The sequence below is a fragment of the Triticum aestivum genome, chromosome 7B, assembly GCF_018294505.1.
Source record: "Triticum aestivum cultivar Chinese Spring chromosome 7B, IWGSC CS RefSeq v2.1, whole genome shotgun sequence".
Classification (NCBI taxonomy): domain Eukaryota; kingdom Viridiplantae; phylum Streptophyta; class Magnoliopsida; order Poales; family Poaceae; genus Triticum; species Triticum aestivum.
Genome location: NC_057813.1, coordinates 18,223,759 through 18,248,599, shown reverse-complemented (window position 1 = coordinate 18,248,599; position 24,841 = coordinate 18,223,759). Strand labels below are relative to the sequence as shown.

Here is a 24,841-nt window from a genome sequence, read left to right as displayed (position 1 = left end):
ACAGTGGAAACGCCTCGCAACGCTTCCAACAAATTATCCGATACCTCTGGATGGACAGAGGTCACCGGTGAAATAGGCACACCTACTTCTTTCGAAAGAGGCGGTTGGCTTGATTCCGGAGCCACATGGGTCTCTGGAACTGTATTCAGCTGGGGGCCGAATTGGATATAGCCCACATCTTAAGTATCCACGAGGGTTTGCTCCCCCATGTGTCTGGCAGCTGAGGCTTCACACTCCGGCGCCTCCCTGACGGCCTCCTGAATCTCTCCTGGGCCTGGGATCCTTTGGGATGATGCCTCGGCGCCATCTATGTCCTTGGGAGAGGAGGCCACTGGAAGGGTCCCGCTGTCCATCGCCTCCGGGTCCAGCGAGTCCTCCAAAGATAAGGACAGCTCGAGGTTGGACCGAGCCAGACTAAAAATACACAATTCAACACGTCAAAACAATGAAGTAGAGGGACCGGATATATGAATGTATCCGGACACTTACAATTTGGCCGGGGGCTTGTCCCTGGGGCACCACTCCGAGCTGCTGTCGGTGGCCGCGGTGGAGCTGTCCGGAAGGGAAGCTTTCCCCTTCTTGGACGCCTCGGTCTCCAGACGCATGGAGACCGGCCTCTTCTTTCTCCCCCTCAGGGGGGGAATGACTTTCTTCTTCTTCCTCCTCTTCCTCGTCGTCCTCGGCGACGGAGGAATGAGTCTCGGCGTCTTTGGACGTCACGTCCGAAGTGCCCTTGCGATGGAGACCACCTCTGGTCCCCTTGGCCTTCTTCTCTGGCGCCTAATAAGATGCCGGAACCAGCATCTTCGTCAGAAGCGGGTTTTCTGGGTCCTCGGGCAGCGGAGCCGGATAGTTAATCCGCTCTGCCTTCTCTGTCCAGGCTTGAAAGGATCAATAGGGAGGCTTAGATGCCTTCCTCGGGTATGCAAGTAAAGGGTGCACCTTGAAAACATGGAGAAACTTACCAGACTAGCAGGGTGGGTTAAGTCATGCCCGCGATCCTCGGTCGTGTCCGGCCGCACCTCATTAGCCTTGAAGAGCACCTTCGAGATGTCTTTATGCATAGTGCCGAAGAGCTCCAGCAGGGTCTGGTGCTTGTCCGGATCGAATTCCCATAGATGGCAAGTCCGGCATTGGCACGGAAGGATCCAGCGAACCAGCATCACCTGGATGAGCTTGATTCTCTTGTTTATCATGTTCTGAATGCATGTCTGGAGCGCTGTCAGCTCGTACGGAGAAGACCAGGTCATGCCTTTCTCTTGCCAGGAGGTGAGCCGCATCGGGACTCCGGAGCATAATGCGGGAGCCGCGGCCCAGTTGGTGTCGCGTGGCTCTGTGACATAGAACCACTTCGACTGCCACCCTTTGACAGTCTGCATGAAAGAGCCTTCGGGCCATGTAACTTTGGGCATCTTGCCCACCATGGCGCCTCCGCACTCTGCTTGTTGACCACTCACCACCTTCGGCTTCACATTGAAGGTCTTCAGCCATAGTCTGAAGTGAGGTGGGATGCGGAGGAAGGCCTCGCACACGACAATAAATGCCGAGATGTTGAGGATGGAGTTGGGGAGCGGGTCGTGGAAGTCCAGCCCGTAGTAGAACATGAGTCCACGGACGAATGCTACCTCTTGAGCTTGCGTTGGTTTTCCTTGAAGAGGAAAGGGTGATGCAGCAATAGTAGCGTAAGTATTTCCCTCAGTTTTTGAGAACCAAGGTATCAATCCAGTAGGAGGCTCCTCAAAACTCCCATGCACCTACACAAACAAACAAAGAACTCGCAACCAACACAATAAAGGGGTTGTCAATCCCTTCACGGCCACTTGCGAATGTGAGATCTGATAGAATAGTATGATAAGATAAATATATTTTTGGTATTTTATAATATAGATGCAAAAGGTAAAGATGCAAATAAAAGTAGATTGAAAGCTAATATGATAAAAGATAGACCCGGGGGCCATAGGTTTCACTAGAGGCTTCTCTCAAGATAGCATAAGTATTACGGTGGGTGAACAAATTACTATCGAGCAATTGATAGAAAAGCGAATAATTATGAGATTATCTAGGCATGATCATGTATATAGGCATCACGTACGTGACAAGTAGACCGACTCCTGCCTGCATCTACTACTATTACTCCACACATCGACCGCTATCCAGCATGCATCTAGAGTATTAAGTTCATAAAGAACAGAGTAACGCATTAAGAAAGATGACATGATGTAGAGGGATAAACTCAAGCAATATGATATAAACCCCATCTTTTTATCCTCGATGGCAACAATACAATACGTGCCTTGCAACCCTTTCTGTCACTGGGTAAGGACACCGCAAGATTGAACCCAAAGCTAAGCACTTCTCCCATGGCAAGAAAGATCAATCTAGTAGGCCAAACCAAACTGATAATTCGAAGAGACTTGCAAAGATAACTCAATCATACATAAAAGAATTCAGAGAAGATTCAAATATTTCTCATAGATAAACTTGATCATAAACCCACAATTCATTGGATCTCGACAAACACACCGCAAAAATAGTTTACATCGAATAGATCTCCACAAGAGAGGGGAAGAACATTGTATTGAGATCCAAAAAGAGAGAAGAAGCCATCTAGCTAATAACTATGGACCCAAAGGTCTGTGGTAAACTACTCACAACTCATCGGAGGGGCTATAGTGTTGATGTAGAAGCCCTCCATGGTCGATTCCCCCTCCGGCGGAGCACCGATGAAGGCTCCAAGATGGGATCTTGCAGATATAGAAGGTTACAACGGTGGAAATTGTGTTTTGGTGGCTCCCTGGATGTTTTCGGGGTACATAGGTATATATAGGAGGAAGAAGTACGTCGATGGCCGCTCGAGGGGCCTAGGAGACAGGGGCGCGGCTAGGAGGGGTGGGCGCGCCCTCCTATCTCCTGGCCGCCTTGATTGCTTCTTGACTTGCACTCCAAGTCCTCTGGATCACGTTCGTTCCAAAAATCACGCTCCCGAAGGTTTCATTCCGTTTGGACTCTGTTTGATATTCCTTTTCTTTGAAATACTGAAATAGGCAAAAAAAAACAGCAATACAGGCTGGGCCTCTGGTTAGTAGGTGAGTCCCAAAAATGATATAAATGTGTAAAATAAAGCCCATAAACATACAAAGGGGGTAATATAATAGCATGGAACAATAAAAAATTATAGATACGTTGGAGACGTGTCAACGAACGGGTGGAGAGGGAATCCCAGCCTGCGGACGAAGTGGGAGACGAACACCACCCTCTCATGGGGCTCTGGAGCGGGTACGTGTAACGCCCCGGATTCGATGCGCTAGGTGTCTTCCAGCTATTCGACGTAGTTGCCATGTCGTTTGCTTGTGTGTTGCATTTTATCATGTCATCATGTGCATTGCATTGCATACGTGTTCGTTTCTTGCATCCGAGCATTTTCCCCGTTGTCCGTTTTGTAATCCGGTGCTCTTATGTCCTCCGGCGTCCCCCTTTTGTCTCTTGTTGTGAGCGGGTTAAAAACGTTCTTGGAATGGACCGTGATTTGCCAAGCGGCCTTGGTATACCACCGGTAGACTGCCTGTCAAGTTTCGTGCCAGTTGGAGGTCGTTTGATACTCCAACGGTTAACCGGGTAACCGTAAAAGCCTCTTTTGTTTGCAGCCCAACACCCCTTCAAAATGGCCCAATAACCCATCCTAACCTCCTCCATGCTCTCGGTCGTTCGATCACGATTGTGTGGGCGAAAATCGCTCCTCATTTGGACTCTCCTAGCTCCCTCTATCTATAAATATGCCCTCCCCTTCCATTTTTCGCGGATGAAACCCTAGCAACTCCCCCTTCGCGCAGCCGGACATGTCCGCCGACGGCCGGACACGTCCAGCCGCCGTCCCGCGCCCAATCCGAAGCTGCCGCGTGGCCTCCCGCCGCCGTCCGCCGCCGCGGCCCGCCAGGACCATCGTGGGCCCGCGCGAGCCCGCACGCCGCCGCCGCTCAGCCCGAGCGCGTCCCGCCCAGCCGCCATGTGCCTTCCCCGCCGTCGGCCACCAGCGTCGCCGCCGGAGTGCGCTCCGGCGACCCGACCGGCCGCCCCGCCGCCGTCCTCCTCTGCCCCGCCGCCGCCGCCCGTTCGCCAGCTCGCCGCTGCCTCTCCGCTGTGGCGCCGCGCCGCCCCGACCGCCGGAGCCCGCGCGCCTCGACCTCCCACCTCACTGGCGCCCCCCGGTCTCCCCACGCCGTCGCCTCGCCGGATTCGGCCGGCCCCACCTCCGGCGACCTTCCCCTGCCCCGGCCACCGCATCCTCTCCGGCGAACCTCGTCAACTGCACCCGGATCTGGATCTGAGAAGACAAGGTTGACCCCGAAATTTGACGAAGTCCCCGAAATATTTGCATTTTCATGCCCTGTTCAACGCATCATAACTTGCTGCATACTACTCCGTTTTGTGCGTGTAGTATATCAAAATGTTCGCTGTGAGATACTATTAATTTTGTTTCATTGCACCATGTTCATTTGAGCTCATCTTGGTGCCTGAATCATCGTTGCAAGAGTGCTATATGATGTTAATTTGCTGAAACTGTTATAACTTGTTATTTTATTATTTTTGTTGCATTTGATGTGTGCATCCTATGAGCATGATCTCTACATGTGTTTTGTATTAAATCATGCCATCTTTATAGTGGTACTATCCATGTAATTTTTGTGAGTCTTGTAATGAGTGCATCGAGCTCTTGAAGTAGTGTACTTGTTGTTACTGTTTTGCTAGGCTAAATCTGTTATTTCGTGATGCTATGTAAACCTGCTGCTACAAGTCATTCTATGCATAATCTGGAGATGTTCACTAAGTATGTTTTGTTATACATGTCATGATATATCCATCCATGCCCCTGGTTGCATTTAAGGCTTGCTATAGCTTGTTGTAATCTTGCTCCAAAGTTGCTAAATAATGTTTCTGTTAGCCTGTTAACATTATGTTCAGTTTGTGCCATGTGTTTTGCTAGTGATCCATGCACCCTATGAACTTGTTCTTGCCATTCTTAGCTTCATAAACATGTCTTCTTACTGTTGGTAGCCTTTCCATGCCATGTATTGCTCTGTGGTGAGTGGTTCAAGCTCACCAACATGCCTACTTATCGTTGTTCCTGCCATGTATGAATCTGTCATATAACTTTCTATGTTTACATGGGTGCCATCATATCTTCTGATCATTTTTGGCTCATGGTCAGTAAGGGACTTTTGTTCTATGCAATTAGTAGATTCATTCCATGCCTTTGTTTGCCATGATAAGTTCCTGTAACATGTTGTTTGATAGCTCTAAACATTGCAACCTGATGTTATTTCTGCTAAGCCTGAAACTGTTATTATTTGCAATCTTGCCATGTCTTTTTGAGCATGTTCTAGTGATTTCTGGAGATAGCTCAGTGTTCATGTTTTGTCATGATTTACCTGTACATCATGCCCATGCCTTTTGTTTTCATATTGTGGTACTGTAGCATGTAGTGTTGATGCATGCAAGATGCCTAGTTGCTGTTTTGGACAGCTTGTCCTTTAAACTTGTATAGAGTGTATGTGTGGAACCGTTGCTCCGTTTTGAGTGTGCTCTATATGAAACTTGCTTGATTTTGCATTTAGTTTCATATTATAATGTTGCATCCATGTTTTGAGAGTGTTTGCTTGATGTTTGTATGCATTTTGCATCAATGCCATGTTTAACTTGTTTTGCTCATATCTTCTAGGCCGTAGCTCCGAATTAAATGAACTTTATATGTAACTTGACTAGAATCTTGTGTATATCATCATGGTGCATCTTAACTTGCTGTTTAACAACTTGAAAATAAGGTTATTCAGATCTGGACCTATTTCGAAATTTGCATATGAGGACTTATCGGATTTGTTATATGTTGATTTCGGCCTCATTTGAACTTGCCTTGATGTGTTGCTCTCGTTTGCACCATCTCTTGCCATGAGTAGCTTCAGGTAGCCTTGTCGTGCATCATACTTGGTTGAGCATCATGTCTTGTTCATGTGTGGTGTGTTTACTATGTTGTGTGCTTCTTCTCGATAGTTCCCGTTTCGTTGCGATCGTGAGGATTCGTTCGTCTACGCTTGGTTCATCTTCGTGGCTTAGTCTTCTTCATGGACTTGTTCTTCTTCCTAGCGGGATTTAAGGCAAGATGACCGCTACCCTAGATCTCAGTATTATCATTGCTATGCTAGTTGCTTCGTTCTATCGCTTTGCTGCGCTACCTATCATTTGCTCTTCAAGCCTCCCAAATTTGCCATGTCAGCCTCTAACCTTTTCACCCTTCCTAGCAAACCGTTGCTTGGCTATTTTACCGCTTTTGCTCAGCCCCTCTTATAGCATTGCTAGTTGCAGGTGAAGGTGAGGATCTCTCCATGGCGGACAGGATTATGTTGGGATATCACAATATCTCTTATTTAATTAATGCATCTATATACTTGGTCAAGGGTGGAAGACTCGGCCTTATGCCTGGTGTTTTGTTCCACTCTTGCTGCCCTAGTTTCCGTCATATCAGTATTATGTTCCCGGATTTTGCGTCCCTTACGCGGTTGGGTGATTTATTGGACCCCCTTGACAGTTCGCTTTGAATAAAACTCCTCCAGCAAGGCCCAACCTTGGTTTTACCATTTGCCTCACCTAGCCCTTTTTCCCTTGGGTTTCCGGAGCCTGAGGGTCATCTTTATTTTAGCCACCCCGGGCCAGTGCTCCTTCGAATGTTGGTCCGAACCGAGCTGCCTGCGAGGCCACCTCGGGGAAACTCGAAGTCTGGTTTTACTCGTAGCTAGTCTCATCCGGTGTTGCCCTGAGAACGAGATATGTGCAGTTCCTATCGGGATTTGTCGGCACATCGGGCGGCTTTGCTGGTCTTGTTTTACCATCGTCGAAATGTCTTGTAAACCGGGATTCCGAGTCTGATCGGGTCTTCCTGGGAGAAGGTATATCCTTCGTTGATCGTGAGAGCTTATCATGGGCTAAGTTGGGACACCCCTACAGGGTATAAACTTTTGAAAGCCGTGCCCGCGGTTATGGGCAGATGGGAATTTGTTAATGTCCGGTTGTAGATAACTCAACACCAGATCCGAATTAAAACGCATCAACCGCGTGTGTAGCCGCGATGGTCTCTTTTCGGCGGAGTCCGGGAAGTGAACACGGTTTTGGGTTATGTTTGACGTAAGTAGGAGTTCAGGATCACTTCTTGATCATTGCTAGCTTCAGGACCATTCCGCTTGCTCTCTTCTCGCTCTTATTTGCGTATGGTAGCCACCATATATGCTTAGTCGTTGCTGCAACCTCAGCACTTTACCCCTTCCTTTCCCATTAAGCTTTGCTAGTCTTGATACCCATGGTAATGGGATTGCTGAGTCCTCGTGGCTCAAAGATTGCTACAACAATAGTTGCAGGTACAGGTTCTGTGATGATCATGATGCGAGAGCGATGTTTGCTTGTTTTGGAGTTCTTCTTATGCTTCTCCTTCGATCAGGGGATAGGTTCCAGGTCGGCAGCCTGGGCTAGCAGGGTGGATGTCGTTTGAGTTTTTGTTTGTGTTTCATCCGTAGTCGAATGATGCTCTGGTGTATGATGATGTTGTATTCGTGTGGCATTGTATGCCTTATGTATGTATCCCATCTATTATGTAATTTTGATGTAATGATATCCACCTTGCAAAAGCATATTCAAGATGCGCTTCTATCCTTGGTGGGACCTTCAAGTTCCTTTAGGATAGGATCGCATCTTGGGCGTGACAAGTTGGTATCAGACCCTCAACCGACCTTAGGAGCCCCCCTTGATTGATCGTGTAGTTTGGCCGATGTTGAGTCTAGAAAGAAAACTGTTTTCGGAGTCTAGTTATATCGGAGAGTAGGAATTCTTTTTACTCCTCAGCCCCTTCATCGCTTTGGTGACGAATCTTGACGTAGGTGTTTTGAATTACTCCTCTTCTCTTTTCAAATTTTCTTTAGGATCACGCAGTTGGTTTTTTCGATCGTTGGTTCTCAGCTCTTTTGATCCGGTGCATTTCTAGTCAAGTTGACTCGAGCCTCTTCATCTTTGAGTTCAATCCTCAGTTTGCTCTCAACGAAGTTGTTTCTCTACACTCAGTTGCTTTATTTTCCCACCTGCCCACCCCTTTTTTTTCTCGAAACCGGAGTCTGTAATCGAGTATCCATCCTACTCGTGCGAAGTCTTTGCTTTCTTTCCTTAATGATTTCAACCAGTGTTTTCTCTTCAAGTTATTCATTGATTCTCCCCTCCAAGTGCCTTAGTTTTTCCCGCCCTCCCACCCTTTTTCTTCCCGGAGTCTGAGTCTCTTTCGACCATCAATATCATTCGTGTGGAGCCTCTTCAGCCTTTCATCAATTATTTCAACCGGTGAATTCTCGTCTCGTTCGTCATTCTTCATCCCTTTCTTTTTCTGGTGGACCCAATTCAAGTATTCGGTGTTGATCATATTATTTTCCTCGGCTCAAGTGTTTTTACTTGCTCGTTCGCCTCTCGCCAGTTTATCCTTCCGGAGTGTTCAAGACATCTCAGGAGATTTGTCTGTGTTTGAATTAATTCGAGGTTATCACCTCATTCAAATATTTCAGTTGTTCCGATGCATCATCTATCTGTTCAACATCCCTTTTCAACGGTGTTATCTCTTCAGTGGGCCCTAACCCACAGGTCTTTTCCCAGGATCTTACCTGACTCTTTCTAATTCTCCCGGAGTTATTCTCAAATTCTTTTCAAAGGGTGACGTAAGAATGGATCCCATCAGTCAGATGCCTTTCCAAGATCGGTTTCAAATCTTTTTCATTGTTGGATCAACCTCTCTGTTTTTCATTCTACCGGAGTATCTCAGTAATTTTGGTGGTGTTTCTCGTCGTCATTTGAAGACCGAAGAAGAGTTCCTCTTAAATCTTGCCCGTTCTCCCAAAGATTCGTGGTTGTAACTTCATATTATCCTCTCGAATTATTCCATTTGTCAGATATTCCTTTTCTTAACCATCCGGAGTATGTCAGAAGTTGTTTTCCCGTTTCTTTTCACCGGAGGCCATCGTTCCAGAAGAATTCTTCGCCCTCACATTTCAGCTATCATTCTCTATTTATCCCGGCGCTTCGTTCAAGTGTTCTTTAATCAGCTCATGATCTCTTTGTTCTCTTGCATCTAAATCCCCTCTAGCATATTGGTTCTTCTAATTCCTCCTGGTGATTCATTCTCTTTCATCAGTCATTTTTCTAATTTTAATGGTGGTTCGTTCAAGATTCTTTCCTTGATTATCATATTAGTTCATTCGTTCTTTCCAATCCTACCGGTGGTTCATGAAGACTTCCTCAAGTTTTGCGCCATATTCCCCTTAATCATTTTCAACAAAATAAGTAGTATGCAAAATCCATTGCTTGTCATCAATTTAATTTGATGAAGGATAAGCATACAATAAATCTTATTCATATTTCATCCAAGTGAGTAATCCCTTTCTTCGGAGTTTGTTCTTGTTGAATAAATTCTAGTTCCTAGTGTTTTCATCTTTTCTTTTCCGGAGTTCAAATTTCCTCGGTCATTTCGTCGGAACCTCCATCTAAATCACCGCAAGGGTCATCTTATCTGTTTCATCCTTCATTTCTATCTCATCATCCTTTTGTCACCGGAGTTCTTCATGGTGGTTCTTCATGATTTAATTCATTCTTCAGGAGTTCATCAAGATTTTGTTGGTGGAGTTCAAGTATCTTTTCTTCTCGCGTCTCGAAGCGCAAATAATTCTTCATTTTCTTCTGAAGTGGAGTTTTGCATTTCTTCGTTCTTCTCAGATATTCAAATTCCTTCAATCCTTCCTTCTAAGTTCTTTTCATTCAATTCTTTCAATTCTTTCCGGAGGTTTTGTGTCATGTCTTCATCAGTATCATTCCGTCCTCTCAAGTTCATGTCTCCATTCCTTCCATTTTCAGCCGGAGTGCTGCCTAAATCCTTTCAGTCTTATTTGTTTCTTATCGCGTTCTAACCGGAGTGGTTTCAGAGTCTATCTTGTTTCCATGAGCATTTGATTCTCGTATTCTCAGCGTTCCTCTCTTTTTCTCGAGTGCTCTCGATTCTTTGTTTCTTCTCTGGAGTTCTTGCTTCACCTTATCCATTTTCCCTTCCGTCTCGGTCCTAAGATCTTGGGATGAGATCTCTTTTTAGTGGAGGAGTGTTGTAACGCCCCGGATTCGATGCACCAGGTGTGTTCCAGCTATTCGCTGTAGTTGCCATGTCGTTTGCTTGCGTGTTGCATTTTATCATGTCATCATGTGCATTGCATTGCATACGTGTTCGTTTCTTGCATCCGAGCATTTTCCCCGTTGTCCGTTTTGCAATCCGGTGCTCTTATGTCCTCCGGCGTCCCCCTTTTGTCTCTTGTTGTGAGCGGGTTCAAAACATTCTCGGAATGGACCATGATTTGCCAAGCGGCCTTGGTATACCACCGGTAGACTGCCTGTCAAGTTTCGTGTCATTTGGAGGTCGTTTGCTACTCCAACGGTTAACCGGGTAACCGTAAAAGCCTCTTTTGTTTGCAGCCCAACACCCCTACAAAATGGCCCAATAACCCATCCTAACCCCCTACATGCTCTCGGTCGTTCGATCACGATCGTGTGGGCGAAAACCGCTCCTCATTTGAACTCTCCTAGCTCCCTCTATCTATAAATATGCCTCCCCTTCCATTTTTCGCAGATGAAACCCAAGCAACTCCCCCTCCGCGCAGCCGGACATGTCCGCCGACGGCCGGACACGTCCAGCCGCCGTCCCGCGCCCAATCCGAAGTTGTCGCGTGGCCTCCCGCCACCGTCCGCCGCTGCAGCCCGCCAGGCCCATCGCGGGCCCGCGTGAGCCCGCGCGCCGCCGCCGCTCAGCCCGAGCGCGTCCCGCCCCGCCGCCATGCGCCTTCCCCGCCGCCGGCCACCAGCGCGCCGCCGGAGTGCGCTCCGCCGCCCGACCGGCCGCCCCGCCGCCGTCCTCCTCTGCCCCGCCGCCGCCTCTCCGCTGTGGCGCCGCGCCGCCCCGACCGCCGGAGCCCGCGCGCCTCGGCCTCCCACCTCGTCGGCGCCCCCCCCCCCGGTCTCCCCGCGTCGTCGCCTCGCCGGATTCGGCCGGCCCTACCTCCGGCGACCTTCCCCTGCCCCGGCCATCGCATCCTCACTAGCGAACCTCGTCAACCGCGCCCGGATCTGGATTTGAGAAGACAAGGTTGACCCCGAAATTTGACTAAGTCCCTGAAATATTTGCATTTTCATGCCCTGTTCAACGCATCATAACTTGCTGCCTACTGCTCCGTTTTGTGCGTGTAGTATATCAAAATGTTCGATGTGAGATGCTCTTAATTGTGTTTCATTGCACCATGTTCATTTGAGCTCATCTTGGTGCCTGAATCATCATTGCAAGAGTGCTATATGATGTTAATCTGCTGAAACTGTTGTAACTCGTTGTTTTGTTATTTTTGTTGCATTTGATGTGTGCATCCTATGAGCATGATCTCTACATGTGTTTTGTACTAAATCATACCATCTTTACAGTGGTACTATCCATGTAATTTTTGTGAGTCTTGTAATGAGTGCATCGAGCTCTTGAAGTAGTGTACTTGCTGTTACTGTTTTGCTAGGCTGAATCTGTTATTTCGTGATGCTATGTAAACCTGCTGCTACAAGTCATTCTATGCATAATCTGGAGATGTTCACTAAGTATGTTTTGTTATACATGTCATGATATATCCATCCATGCCCCTGGTTACATTTAAGGCTTGCTGTAGCTTGTTGTAATCTTGCTCCAAAGTTGCTAAATAATGTTTATGTTAGCCTGTTAACATTAAGTTCAGTTTGTGCCATGTGTTTTGCTAGTGATCCATGCACCCTATGAACTTGTTCTTGCTATGCTTAGCTTGATAAACATGTATTATTACTGTTGGTTGCCTTGCCATGCCATGTATTGCTCTGTGGTGAGTGGTTCAAGCTCACCAACATGCCTACTTATCGTTGTTCCTGCCATGTATGAATCTGTCATATAACTTTCTATGTTTACATGGGTGCCATCATATCTTCTGATCTTTCTCATGGTCAGTAAGGGACTTTTGTTCTATGCAATTATTAGATTCATGCCATGCCTTTGTTTGCCATGATAAGTTCCTGTAACATCTTGTTTGATAGCTCTAAACATTGCAACCTGATGTTATTTTTGCTAAGCCTGAAACTGTTATTATTTGCAATCTTGCCATGTCTTTTTGAGCATGTTCTAGTGATTTCTGGAGATAGCTCAGTGTTCATGTTTTGTCATGATTTACCTGTACATCATGCCCATGCCTTTTGTTTTCATATTGTGGTACTGTAGCATGTAGTTTTGATGCTTGCAAGATGCCTAGTTGCTGTTTTGGACAGCTTGTCCTTTAAACTTGTAGTGTATGTGTGGAACCGTTGCTTCGTTTTGAGTGTGCTCTATATGAAACTTGCTTGATTTTGCATGTAGTTTCAGATTATCATGTTGCATCCATGTTTTGAGAGTGCTTGCTTGATGTTTGTATGCATTTTGCATCAATGTCATGTTTAACTTGTTTTGCTCATATCTTCTAGGCCGTAGCTCCGAATTAAATGAACTTTATATGTAACTTGACTAGAATCTCATGTAGATCATCATGGTGCATCTTAACTTGCTGTTTAACAACTTGAACATAAGGTTATTCAGATCTGGACCTATTTCAAAATTTGCATATGAGGACTTATCGGATTTGTTATATGTTGTTTCCGGCCTCATTTGAACTTGCCTTGATGTGTTGCTCTCGTTTGCACCATCTCTTGCCATGAGTAGCTTCATGTAGCCTTGTCATGCATCATACTTGGTTGAGCATCATGTCTTGTTCATGTGTGGTGTGTTTACTATGTTGTGTGCTTCTTCTCGATAGTTCCCGTTTCATTGCGATCGTGAGGATTCGTTCGTCTACGCTTGGTTCATCTTCGTGGCTTCATCTTCTTCATGGACTCATTCTTCTTCCTAGCGGGATTTAAGGCAAGATGACCGCTACCCTGGATCTCAGTACTATCATTGCTATGCTAGTTGCTTCGTTCTATCGCTTTGCTGCGCTACCTATCATTTGCTCTTCAAGCCTCCCAAATTTGCCATGTCAGCCTCTAACCTTTTCACCCTTCCTAGAAAACCGTTGCTTGGCTATGTTAACACTTTTGCTCAGCCCCTCTTATAGTGTTGCTAGTTGCAGGTGAAGTTGAAGATTTCTCCATGGCGGACAAGATTATGTTGGGATATCACAATATCTCTTATTTAATTAATGCATCTATATACTTGGTAAAGGGTGGAAGACTCGGCCTTATGCCTGGTGTTTTGTTCCACTCTTGCCGCCCTAGTTTCCGTCATATCGGTATTATGTTCCCGGATTTTGCGTCCCTTACGCGGTTGGGTGATTTATGGGACCCCCTTGACAGTTCGCTTTGAATAAAACTCCTCCAGCAAGGTCCAACCTTGGTTTTACCATTTGCCTCACCTAGCCCTTTTTCCCTTGGGTTTCCGGAGCCCGGGGGTCATCTTTATTTTAGCCCCCCCCCCCCCGGGGCCAGTGCTCCTTCGAGTGTTGGTCCGAACCGAGCTGCCTGCGGGGCCACCTCGGGGAAACTCGAAGTCTGGTTTTACTCGTAGCTAGTCTCATCCGGTGTTGCCCTGAGAACAAGATATGTGAAGCTCCTATCGGGATTTGTCAGCACATCGGGCGGCTTTGCTGGTCTTGTTTTACCATCGTCGAAATGTCTTGTAAACCGGGATTCCGAGTCCGATCGGGTCTTCCTAGGAGAAGGTATATCCTTCGTTGATCGCGAGAGCTTATCATGGGCTAAGTTGGGACACCCCTGCAGGGTATAAACTTTTGAAAGCCGTGCCCGCGGTTATGGGCAGATGGGAATTTGTTAATGTCCAGTTGTAGATAACTCGACACCAGATCCGAATTAAAACGCATCAACCGCGTGTGTAGCTGTGATGGTCTCTTTTCGGCGGAGTCTGGGAAGTGAACACGGTTTTGGGTTATGTTTGACGTAAATAGGAGTTCAGGATCACTTCTTGATCATTGCTAGCTTCACGACCATTCCGCTTGCTCTCTTCTCGCTCTTATTTGCGTATGGTAGCCACCATATATGCTTAGTCGCTGCTTCAACCTCACCACTTTACCCCTTCCTTTCCCATTAAGCTTTGCTAGTCTTGATACCCATGGTAATGGGATTGCTGAGTCCTCGTGGCTCACAGATTAGTACAACAATAGTTGCAAGTACAGGTTCTGTGATGATCATGACGCGAGAGTGATGTTTGCTTGTTTTGGAGTTCTTCTTCTGCTTCTCCTTCGATCAGGGGATAGGTTCCAGGTCGGCAGCCTGGGCTAGCAGGGTGGATGTTGTTTGAGTTTCTGTTTGTGTTTCATCCGTAGTCGGATGATGCTCTGGTGTATGATGATATTGTATTCGTGTGGCCTTGTATGCCTTATGTATGTATCCCCATCTATTATGTAATGTTGATGTAATGATATCCACCTTGCAAAAGCGTCTTCAAGATGTGCTTCTATCCTTGGTGGGACCTTCGAGTTCCTTTAGGATAGGGTCGCATCTTGGGCGTGACAGTACGATCTGTCCCTCGGCCGGAAGCCAATGGACGCTTTCCTTGGCCAAGTACCCGGCCTCCCGGAGCTTTGTGATGTCCTTCTCCTTGACGGAGGAGGCCATCCACTTGCCCTGCGCTCCAGATTTGGACATGGCTGGAGTGCTTTCTGGGGGCGGAGAAGATGAGAACTTGGGCGCTCGAGCTCAAGAATGGGATGGGCAGAGAGAGATAAGGCGTGGGTGAAAAAGGGTGACTCCTTATCCCTTTATAAAGGCAGTGAATATCGTGCGCCTCCCCACTCGCCTTAAAACTCGTCTATTCCCCGAGGGCTATGCAAGTGGCACGGTTGGGTTACCCATGCCCGTATTAATGAGAATCCCGCAATAAGGGGACACGATATCTGCTTTGACAAGATGTGCCAGTGAAACCGCGCCTCGAAATATGGAGCAGCAGGCTAAAAAACGATTCGAATAATGGCCGGGTGGTGACGTGATGTCACGCTACAAAAAGTTGTCAGCGGATTGGACTCGTGAAATATTATACTCTCTACGGTTGTGTCTGGTATTTGTTTTGCAGAGCCGGACACGTTTTTCGTGTTCGGAGACTATCATGGAGTATTAGGAGAAGGAACCCGCCTTGCAATGCTGAAGACGATCTGTGCGCCGAACTCATCGTAATTGAAGCCTGGTTCAGGGGCTACTGAGGGAGTCCTGGATTAGGGGGTCCTCGGACGGCCGGACTATTAACATGGGCCGGACTGTTGGCCTATGAAGATACAAGATAGAAGACTTCTTCCTGTGTCGGGATGGGACTCTCCTTTGCGTGGATGGCAAGCTTGGTGATTCGGATGTGTAGATTCCTTTCTCTGTGACCGAATTTGTATAACCCTAGTCCCCTCCGGTGTCTATATAAATCGGAGGGTTTAGTCCATAAGGCAGAATCATAATCACATAGGCTAGACTTCTAGGGTTTAGCCATTACGATCTCGTGGTAGATCAACTCTTGTAATACTCATATTCATCAAGATCAATCAAGCAAGAAGTAGAGTATTACCTCCATAGAGAGGGCCCAAGCCTGGGTAAACATCGTGTCCCCTGTCTCCTGTTACCATCGACCTTAGACGCACAGTTCGGTACCCCCTACCCGAGATCCGCCGGTTTTGACACCGACAGTCACCAAGGTAGAATTCTGTAGAACTGTGTAGTGTGCTTGCGATCAAGAATGCCCGTCCCTATATATTATTGAGTCCCCTCCTAGCATGCCTTTTCTAGTCAATCACCCCTCATACCGCAATTGAGGGAGACCAATCTTCTTAAGGTCAGGAATGAAGTCAACACAGAAGCCAATGACCTCTTCTGTTTGCGGCCCGTGGAGATGCTTCCTTTTGGCCTAGCACGGTTATGAACATATTTCTTTAAGACTCCCATGAACCTCTCAAAGGGGAACATATTATGTAGAAACACAGGGCCCATAATGGAAATCTCGTCAACTAGATGAACTAGGACGTGCGTCATGATATTGAAGAAGGATGGTGGGAACACCAGCTCAAAACTGACAAGACATGACGCCAAATCACTCCTTAACCTTGGAAGGATTTCCGAGAGATTGCATTGAGGAATGCACATAGCTTCACAATGGCTAATCGAACGTTTTTCGGCAGAAGCCCCCTCAATGCAACCAGAAGCAGTTGCATCATAATCACGTGGCAGTCATGAGACTTTAGGTTCTAGAAATTTTTCTCTTACATATTTATTATTCCCTTTATATTTGACGAAAAGCCAGATGGGACATTCATACTGAGCAGGCATTCAAAGAAGACTTCCTTCTCTTCTTTGGTAAGAGTGTAGCTGGCAGGACCTTCATACTGCTTTGGAGGCATGCCATCTTTTTCGTGCACACGTTGCTGGTCCTCCCATGCCTCCGGTGTGTCTTTTGTCTTCCCATACACGCGCAAGAATCCTAGAAGGTTTGTGCAAAGATTCTTCGTCACGTGCATCACGTTGATTGCAGAGCAGATCTCTAGGTCTTTCCAATAGGATAGGTCCCAAAATATAGATTTCTTCTTCCACATGGGTGCGCGTCCCTCAACGTCATTCGGAACAGATAGTCCGCCGGGACCCTTTCCAAAGATTACTTGTAAATCATTGACCATAGCAAGTATGTGATCACCAATACGGACAACAGGCTTCTTCTGGTGATCTGCCTCACCTTTGAAATGCTTTCCTTTCTTTCGACATTGAAGGTTGGTCGGAAGAAATCAACGATGTCCCAGGTACACATTCTTCCTGCATTTGTCCAAATATATACTTTCAGTGTCATCTAAACAGTGCATGCATGCGTGGTATCCCTTAATTATCTGTCTTGAAAGGTTTACTGAGAGCAGGCGAATCATTGATGGTTACAAACAGCAACGCATGTAGGTCAAATTCCTGTTGTTTGTGCTCATCCCACACACGTACACCCTTTCCATTCCACAAATGTAAAATTTCTTCAAGTAATGGCCTTAGGTACACATCAATGTCGTTGCCGGGTTGCTTAGGGCCTTGGATGAGCACTGGCATCATAATGAACTTCCACTTCATGAACAACCAAGAAGGAAGGTTATAAATACATAGAGTCACGGGCTAGGTGCTATGATTGCTGCTCTGCTCCCCAAAAGGATTAATGCCATCCACGCTTAAACCAAACCATACGTTCCTTGCATCACCTGCAAAGTCCCCCCACGTTCTCTCGATTTTTCTCCACTGCGACCGGTCAGCGGGTGATCTCAACTTCCCGTCTTTCTTATGGTCCTCTTTGTGCCATCGCATCAACTTGGCATGCTCTTTGTTTCTGAACAGACGTTTCAACCCTGGTACTATAGGAGCATACCACATCACCTTTGCAGGAACCCTCTTCCTGGGGCGCTCGCCATCAACATCACCAGGGTCATCTCGTCTGATCTTATACCGCAATGCACCGCATATCGGGCATGCATTCAAATCCTCATACGCACCGCAGTAGAGGATGCAGTCATTAGGGCACGCATGTATCTTCTGCACCTCCAATCCTAGAGGGCATAGAACCTTCTTTGCCGCGTACGTATTGTCAGGCAATTCATTATCCTTTGGAAGCTTCTTCTTCAATATTTTCAGTAGCTTCTGAAATCCGTTGGTAGATACACCATTGTCTTCCTTCCATTGCAGCAATTCCAGTGTGGTACCGAGCTTTGTGTTGCCATCTTCACAATTTGGGTACAACCCTTTTTTGTGATCCTCTAACATGCGGTCGAACTTCAACTTCTCCCTTTCACTTTGGCATTGTCTCTTTGCATCAAAAATAACCCGACGAAGATCATCATCATGCACATCATCTGGTTCCTCTTGATCTTCATCTTCCCCCATTGCAGCATCACCGTATTCAGGGGGCAGATAGTTGTCAGTATCCTCTTCTTCTTCGTTGTCTTCCATCATAACCCCTCTTTCTCCGTGCTTGGTCAAAACATTATAGTGTGGCATGAAACCCTTCTCAAGCAGGTGGATGTGAAGGGTTTTCGGGTTAGAGTAAGACTATATATTCTCACACATAGGGCATGTATAACACATAAAACCATTCTGCTTGTTTGCCTCAACCACTTCGAGAAAATTATGCACAGCCTTCATATACTCAAAGGTGTGTCTGTCACCGTACATCCATTGCCGGCTCATCTGCGTGCATTATATATAATTAAGTGTGTCAAAAACCATTACAGAACATCATGAATAGAGAAGTGACAAAATTAATAGAAGTTCATCATCACATTAAAACCAAAGTACAGTAGTGATCAAATGTTATTACTGAAAAAATAAATACATAAAGTTCACACATAGATCTTATTGAACAACATATAGTTGTCTAGAGCATCTAATTAAACCATACATTGAAAATATGTAAAACATTTCAATGCAACAACAAATGCGATCATAATCGCAAGTAAGGTAACAATTGATCCAACGACATAATGATACCAAGCCTCGGTATGAATGGCATATTTTCTAATCTTTCTAATCTTCAAGCGCATGGCATCCATCTTAGTCTTGTGATCATCGACGACATCCGCAACATGCAACTCCAATTTCATCTTCTCCTCAATTCTTTTCAATTTTTTCTTCAAGTAATTGTTTTCTTTTTTAACTAAATTTAACCTATCAACATAGGGTCGGTTGGAATTTCCGGTTCACATACCTCCTAGATAAAAACATCTATGTCACGTTGGTAGGCATAATTGTCATAAATACTAAATGAAACAAATAGTTATAAAAGATAATATATACCACATCCAAATCATAGACAGGACGAGGGCCGATGGAGGCGAATACCAAAACCATCACACTATATAATAACAAACAATAATAAAAGTAAGAATATTATACAAGTATCTATCTAAATCATAAGTAAGAATTGTTTTTTTCTTTTAGAAAGAAGATAAGAACAAGAGGCTCACCACGGTGGTGCTGGCGACGAGATCGATGTGAGCGATCGACGGCGGTGAGGATGGGGACGGGACAGGACGGACCGCCAAACTTAGAGAAATCTTGAGGAAAATGAAGCTTGAATAAGGAGCTTCAACAGGAGAAAGCTTAAGTGTGACTCGGGCATTTCATCGAACACCTCATGTGCATAGGAGGTGAGCTAGAGCACCACAAACCTCTCCCACGGTCGGCCAAAAAACTGAGCAGTGGCTCTGTTCGCGGGCAGGGGTGGGGGGTATATATAGGCCTCTCTTTAGTCCCGGTTTGTGGCTAAAACCGGGACTGAAGGACAACCTTTGGTCCCGGTTCCAGCCACCAACCGAGACTCAAGGTGCTGGGCCAGGAGGCCCATTGGTCCTGGTTCGTGTTTGGAACCGGGACCAGTGGCCCCCGAGGCCCGGCCGGCGCCCTGGCCTCACGAACCGGGACTGGTGCACCCTTTGGTCCCGGTTCGTGAATGAACCGGGATTAATGCCCTTATCCTGGCCTCAACCAAAGCCCTATTTTCTACTAGTGATTCTTCATATCCAAATTATGCATAGCATCAAAGCGAATCCTAACATCTCAAATAGCATCATCCAAGCTACAAGTGACAACAAAATTGTGTTTTTTTAATAGTTAGAACACTAACCCTAGCCACCTATTTGAACATGGCAGAAACAAGAGAGGGGAGGGACTTATAGCAATCCATCCGCTCCATGGTCCACTGATGGCTCATGGTAGGGTTGGCCACCCACATCTCAGCCAGCCGCACCCATTGCTCCATGGACAACGGCACCTCCTCCTCCTCCTCCTTGTCGCTCCTCCTCCTCGTCGCTGGAGTAGTAGGAAGAACTAGAGCCATCGAGACCGACGTGCGCATCGCTCCCGAGGCCAGGAAGGTCGCCGTAGCCGCCCACACCGCCGCCGCTGCTACATCCACCGTCACCGCCGCCGGGAGTTGCCGCCACCATCGCTTGAGAGCCGCAGTGGGAGAGGAGAGGGAGGGGGAAACGAGAACTAGGGTTAGTCATCCGGTTCGAACCGGCCGAGCCCACTTAGACCGACCGCGCCGGCCTCGTCCTAGTCAGCACAGCGGCACGCGCCGGTTGGCCAGCATGTCACCTGATAGGTGGGCCTGGGCGGTCAGATACAACGTCAATACACGCTTATACGGTAGTCAGCCTGTTTTGCAACGACTAGGCTCTGAGATGGTACTGATTTGCAACAGAAGCGACTAGTGGTACTGATTGAAGAAAAATATAGTTCTGAAAACATTGTCGGTGGTAGCTGCATTCCAAGTCTCCATTGTGTTTTTCTACAGCCCAACTAAATTGAAGCCCAGCTACCAAAACTGTGCATCAGAGGAACTAGCGATCGATGAGTTAACTCCGACTCCAACCAACCATATTGAAACCACATCATGATGATCATCATCTTGTGCTTGTTGTGTATGTCGTACGTGTGCAAGCTAAATAGTTGCAAGGATAATATATGTGCCCACATCCAAACAGTGGGGTGCCTCCAGGTTACGAATTCAGAGAATACATTCACAGCAATCTAACTAACCGAGTTCGCTGCAGCGCCTCCTTAGTTCCAGAAACGGCACTGATCAGTGTATATCCAGACTAGAGCAGAAAAAAAGACAATTTCATTGCAGTGCTATTATCAGGATCTCAGAGAGTCTTCCCCGCTTTCAGAATTTTACACCCCAAGGACCAAGAACAAAAAAACCCTGCAATTTCTGTCAGAAATAGTTGGCATGCTGAATGTTGTTAGTTCAGATCAATATGAATCGCAATAACAACATTTGTGCTGAGTGCTGACCGAGCACTGCAAAGTTACTGACTGTGTTCCAGGGCCAAGTGTGTCATCTTACTATCATCGGCAATTCGGAAGATAAAAACGTTACTGACAAATGCTAGCAATTTGGTAACTAAGCGCAAAGCTTACAGCTTCATTTTGGTGAATCTTGCTAAAACCCTGCGCATGTTTATTTTTCAAAATAAACCTCTCTGAAATATGATGTGTCTTCTTAAGAGTAAATCTCTAAATAGAATAGTACCACAAAAGGACCTGCTGTTGCACATAACCAACAAACAGGATTAGAAAGGGGGACACCAAGTGCTCAACTCTCACAGCAGGAGCCACCAAATCAGTGTTGATGTCAGATGCTTCATCTAAGAGAAATGCAGCTGGAAACGGTGAATTGAACTTATGTCTGCTCAAACAAAACAGCGAAAGAAATAGAAGGCAGCTTATGTTCAAATCCTGAAAACAATGTAATGTGCAGAAGTTAGTTTTCTTCTTGTAGCGCTGTTGGATAAAATCTGAATTTTGTTCATACGTTACAAATTCATTTTCCTACTCCTTTGCCAGCACAGAAAACAGCACAACTAGAAGTACGATCATGAGCTCACAGAAAGAACCCGCTACATTATGCATTTGTAGTAAGTTCATAGCCTAACAGAAACACAAGATCATCAACTCATTACTGGCAGGAACCACTGCCTTTTCATTTATACAAAGTGCATCAATGCATCATCTTCCAAAAGAAGTGGAAGATCATCAAAAGAAATGTTTTCATCCAGGAAGCACCACAGAGATGAATGCCAGAAGAGTGACTCTCCAACTGTTGGAGGCAACGATTTCAACAGTTTTGAATCATAGAACTGCAAGGCCCCTGCCACGTCGACGAAACAGAGCAAGTTTTAGCTAGCTGAAGAAACACAAGAGCTCATAAGTTTTCTCGACCTATATCTATCTATATGTAAAAGTAGGCGTCTAGTTCTGCTGTCATTGTGTCCAAGGCGGCCAAAATTCTGAGGAGGTGAACTCTCAGGACTCCTGCTCCGATCTTTCTCTACTCTGCGTGGACATCCGGGTATCGCAGCCTACCATAGGCTGAATAAGCAAAAATAATGAGTCAGTTAGGCATTATACCATTAATCAGTAACAATATAAATGGCAGGATCAAGAAGTCAAAACCTGAAACAATATAGTTTGCAAGGAACTAAGCTTTTATGCACTATCTATTGTAGGATACTATCTGCATTTTGTTAACAGGTTAGAAACTTAGTATCTTCTATGCAAAGATGAAACGAGATGACTGAACTTGATTTGGCCTTTTTGGGTTCCATAATTTCTAATAGCGGCAAGATGTTATGAAAAGGACGAACTGAATTATCTGAATCAAGAAAAGAAATGTGGGACGAGTAGTTTCGACCAGCAGTACATTTCTCGGCAAAGATCACTAGGAAGCAGACCAACAATGTAAGTCTCAAAGTTTTCCAAAATAAAATAAAATGACAAGTCCGATAATACAACTGATGTAAAAAACCTGACAACAATATAGCTCATGTGCAGAAACTAGATATAATTTAGATTCTAGGAACCTGAATTGTGCTCACAGGTTATTCAAGACAAGTAAAATAGGCTCCATGAAATAAAGCGGATATCACAATCTTCTTTGTTAAGGCTGAAAAGACATTTAATTAACTGATTCGTCTATTTCAGTTCCGTGGTTTTTACTGGGGGCAAACAGCACCAAATAGAGGAACTAAATTATCTGAATCAAGGAAAGTAGTACGAAACCAACATTTTCCATATCAAGGATGCTGTGAATGAACAATAAACTGCAAGACAACAACAGCTTCAGACAATTCCAAACACCTAAAAGTTTCACTTAATTGCTTTTCAGCCTACAACAATTTCAGTAAACAGATTCTCAGACTATAACAGTTTAAGTAAACTGATTTTCAAGCACAAGCAGTTTAACACCCACTAAAACAATACAAACACCTAAATCTGTACATCGTGCGCAACAAATTCAGTCAAAGACTAGCATCAGGAGATCATTACGAAGTGGCTCTCACCAGGGGTCCTGGAGAGGCAGAGGACAATCTGGAGGGTCTCGCCGTTGCGTCCGTGGGGCAGGTTGACGACGAGCGGGATCAAACGCCCGTAGCGGCCCGCTCGGACGCACATGGCGATGTCGAAGGGGAGGATGTCGGGGTGGGGGTGGCGGTGGGGGCCGATGCGGCTGTACAGCTCGTTCCTCAGCTCGCACACGGACCTCCCCGTGAAATGGAACTCGGACCAGCCGTCCTCGGCGACGGCCCCCTCGGCGCTCGCTCGCACGAACCGGATCAGCCGCCGCACCCCTCGCTCGCGTCCCAGCATGTCGGGGAGCTCTCGGGGTCTGCGGCCCTGCAGTCGAGTCGCAGAAAGCCATGGTCATTTTTATGTTCAGGAGATCAAGAAGCAGAGTTGGCAACCAACGGCAAGAACTGCACAAATTTGGCAACAAATTAACACAACTCACAATCTCTCGGTGCAAATTAACCCAATTCGCTCAATCCGCCGAAAGAAATTCAAGACGGGCCATGGCCGGCGAACTCACCAGAGTCGGCGGAGCTAGGCCGAGCGGACTGTTCGGGTCTCTGAGAGGGATAGGCTCGACGGTCCAGTACATCATGGTGCTGACGTTGTTGATGCCGTCGACGGTGACGTTCTTCAGGCTTAGGTACTTGCCAGTGTACTTGCCGTTGGCGCGGAGGTAGCGGCCGCCGACGTTGCGGAGCAGGACGTCGTCCCTGAATCCCGTCTCGGCGGCCCGCCACATGATGGCCGGCAACTGCGGCTGGTCGTAGTCGCGCTGCTCGGCGCGGAAGCCGATGTGGCCGGGCGGCGCCCGCGTGGCCGTGGCGGCGAGGTAGCGGCCGTTGGCGGCGTTGTAGAGGAGCAGGTACGGCTCGTCGCCTTGGTGGATGTGCACCGCCCAGGCCGCCCTCAGCGCTGCGCGGCGCCGGTGGAGGGAGACGCTCTTCCCGTCGATGTTGGCGTGGAGGTACGTGCCGTGCACGCGGCTCCGCAGCCACACGTACTGCCTGTCGTGGAACTTGTCCATCGGTCGCCGGCGGTGGGCGCTGCTGCGCGGTGGCGGGAGACGGGAGGAGGGGTTTCTTGGGGCTCCGGCGAGCTCTGGCTGCTGGCTGTTGGTTGAGGCGGTTACGCCGGGCGCCAACGCCAAGGCGGGGGTATTTCAAGGTGCCTGACACCATCGCCGTCCAGGGCTTTGGGCTTCGGGCCTGCGGGCCGTTTCCTCGGCCCGGCCCACACTCCCGAGCGCCGTTTCCTCCGATTCCCGAACAGACGCGCGGCGGCGGCGTCCGGCAGCGCCACTACTTCCCTTCCCGCCGAACCTCTCCCTCCACGCTGCCCCTCCGCGCCGGCGCGGCGAAGAATCGGCCGGCAGCATTGCTTCTCTCCTTTCCCTGCCCCGGCACGCCGCCACGCCCGCAAAGCGAGGCAGCGCAACGACGGCGGGGAGGCAAACCACCGTCAGATCCGGGGACACTGCTTGCTGCTGCTCGCCCGCTTGCCATCCTCTGCTTTTCTGCTAAGCCTGTGTGCTGCGTGTGCGTGTGTGACACCTTTTATTATTGGACGGTGCTACACAGCGCCCGCGCGCTATGCGGGCTGAGCTCGCGGCCGGTATTTATGGAAGGTGCATCCCTGTCGGTCCCCCGTCCATGTGTGAAAAAGGCAAGCCTTCCACTTCTCGTTGCCAGGTCCCGACAACCATCCCCTCACGTGATCCTTCTTTCGCACCCACCACCAGAAAATCCTACGCCCCACCAGACCAGATCCCCCGTGCGACTGCTTCCCCCCAGCCGCCGCCAGACGCCAATGCCTAGCGTTTGGTGAGCTCTCCTCCCACAGCGAAAAAACAGAAGTAAAAAGGGCGAGAGATCAAGGCACAAAATCGTGGAGAAAA

At 47.3% G+C, this 24,841-nt stretch overlaps 1 protein-coding gene across 1 annotated transcript; it reads right to left on the bottom strand.

Annotated features, from left to right (window-relative positions):
• Positions 1-21,545: 21,545 nt before the first annotated feature.
• LOC123159818 (uncharacterized) lies at positions 21,546-24,538 on the bottom strand. Its single transcript, XM_044577638.1, has 3 exons — positions 23,465-24,538; positions 22,938-23,271; positions 21,546-21,966 (listed from the first exon to the last, which is right to left on the bottom strand). The coding sequence occupies exons 1-3, from the start codon at positions 23,969-23,971 to the stop codon at positions 21,926-21,928; spliced, it is 882 nt and encodes a 293-aa protein (XP_044433573.1). The 5' UTR covers positions 23,972-24,538; the 3' UTR covers positions 21,546-21,925.
• Between the last annotated feature and the right edge of the window lie 303 nt (positions 24,539-24,841).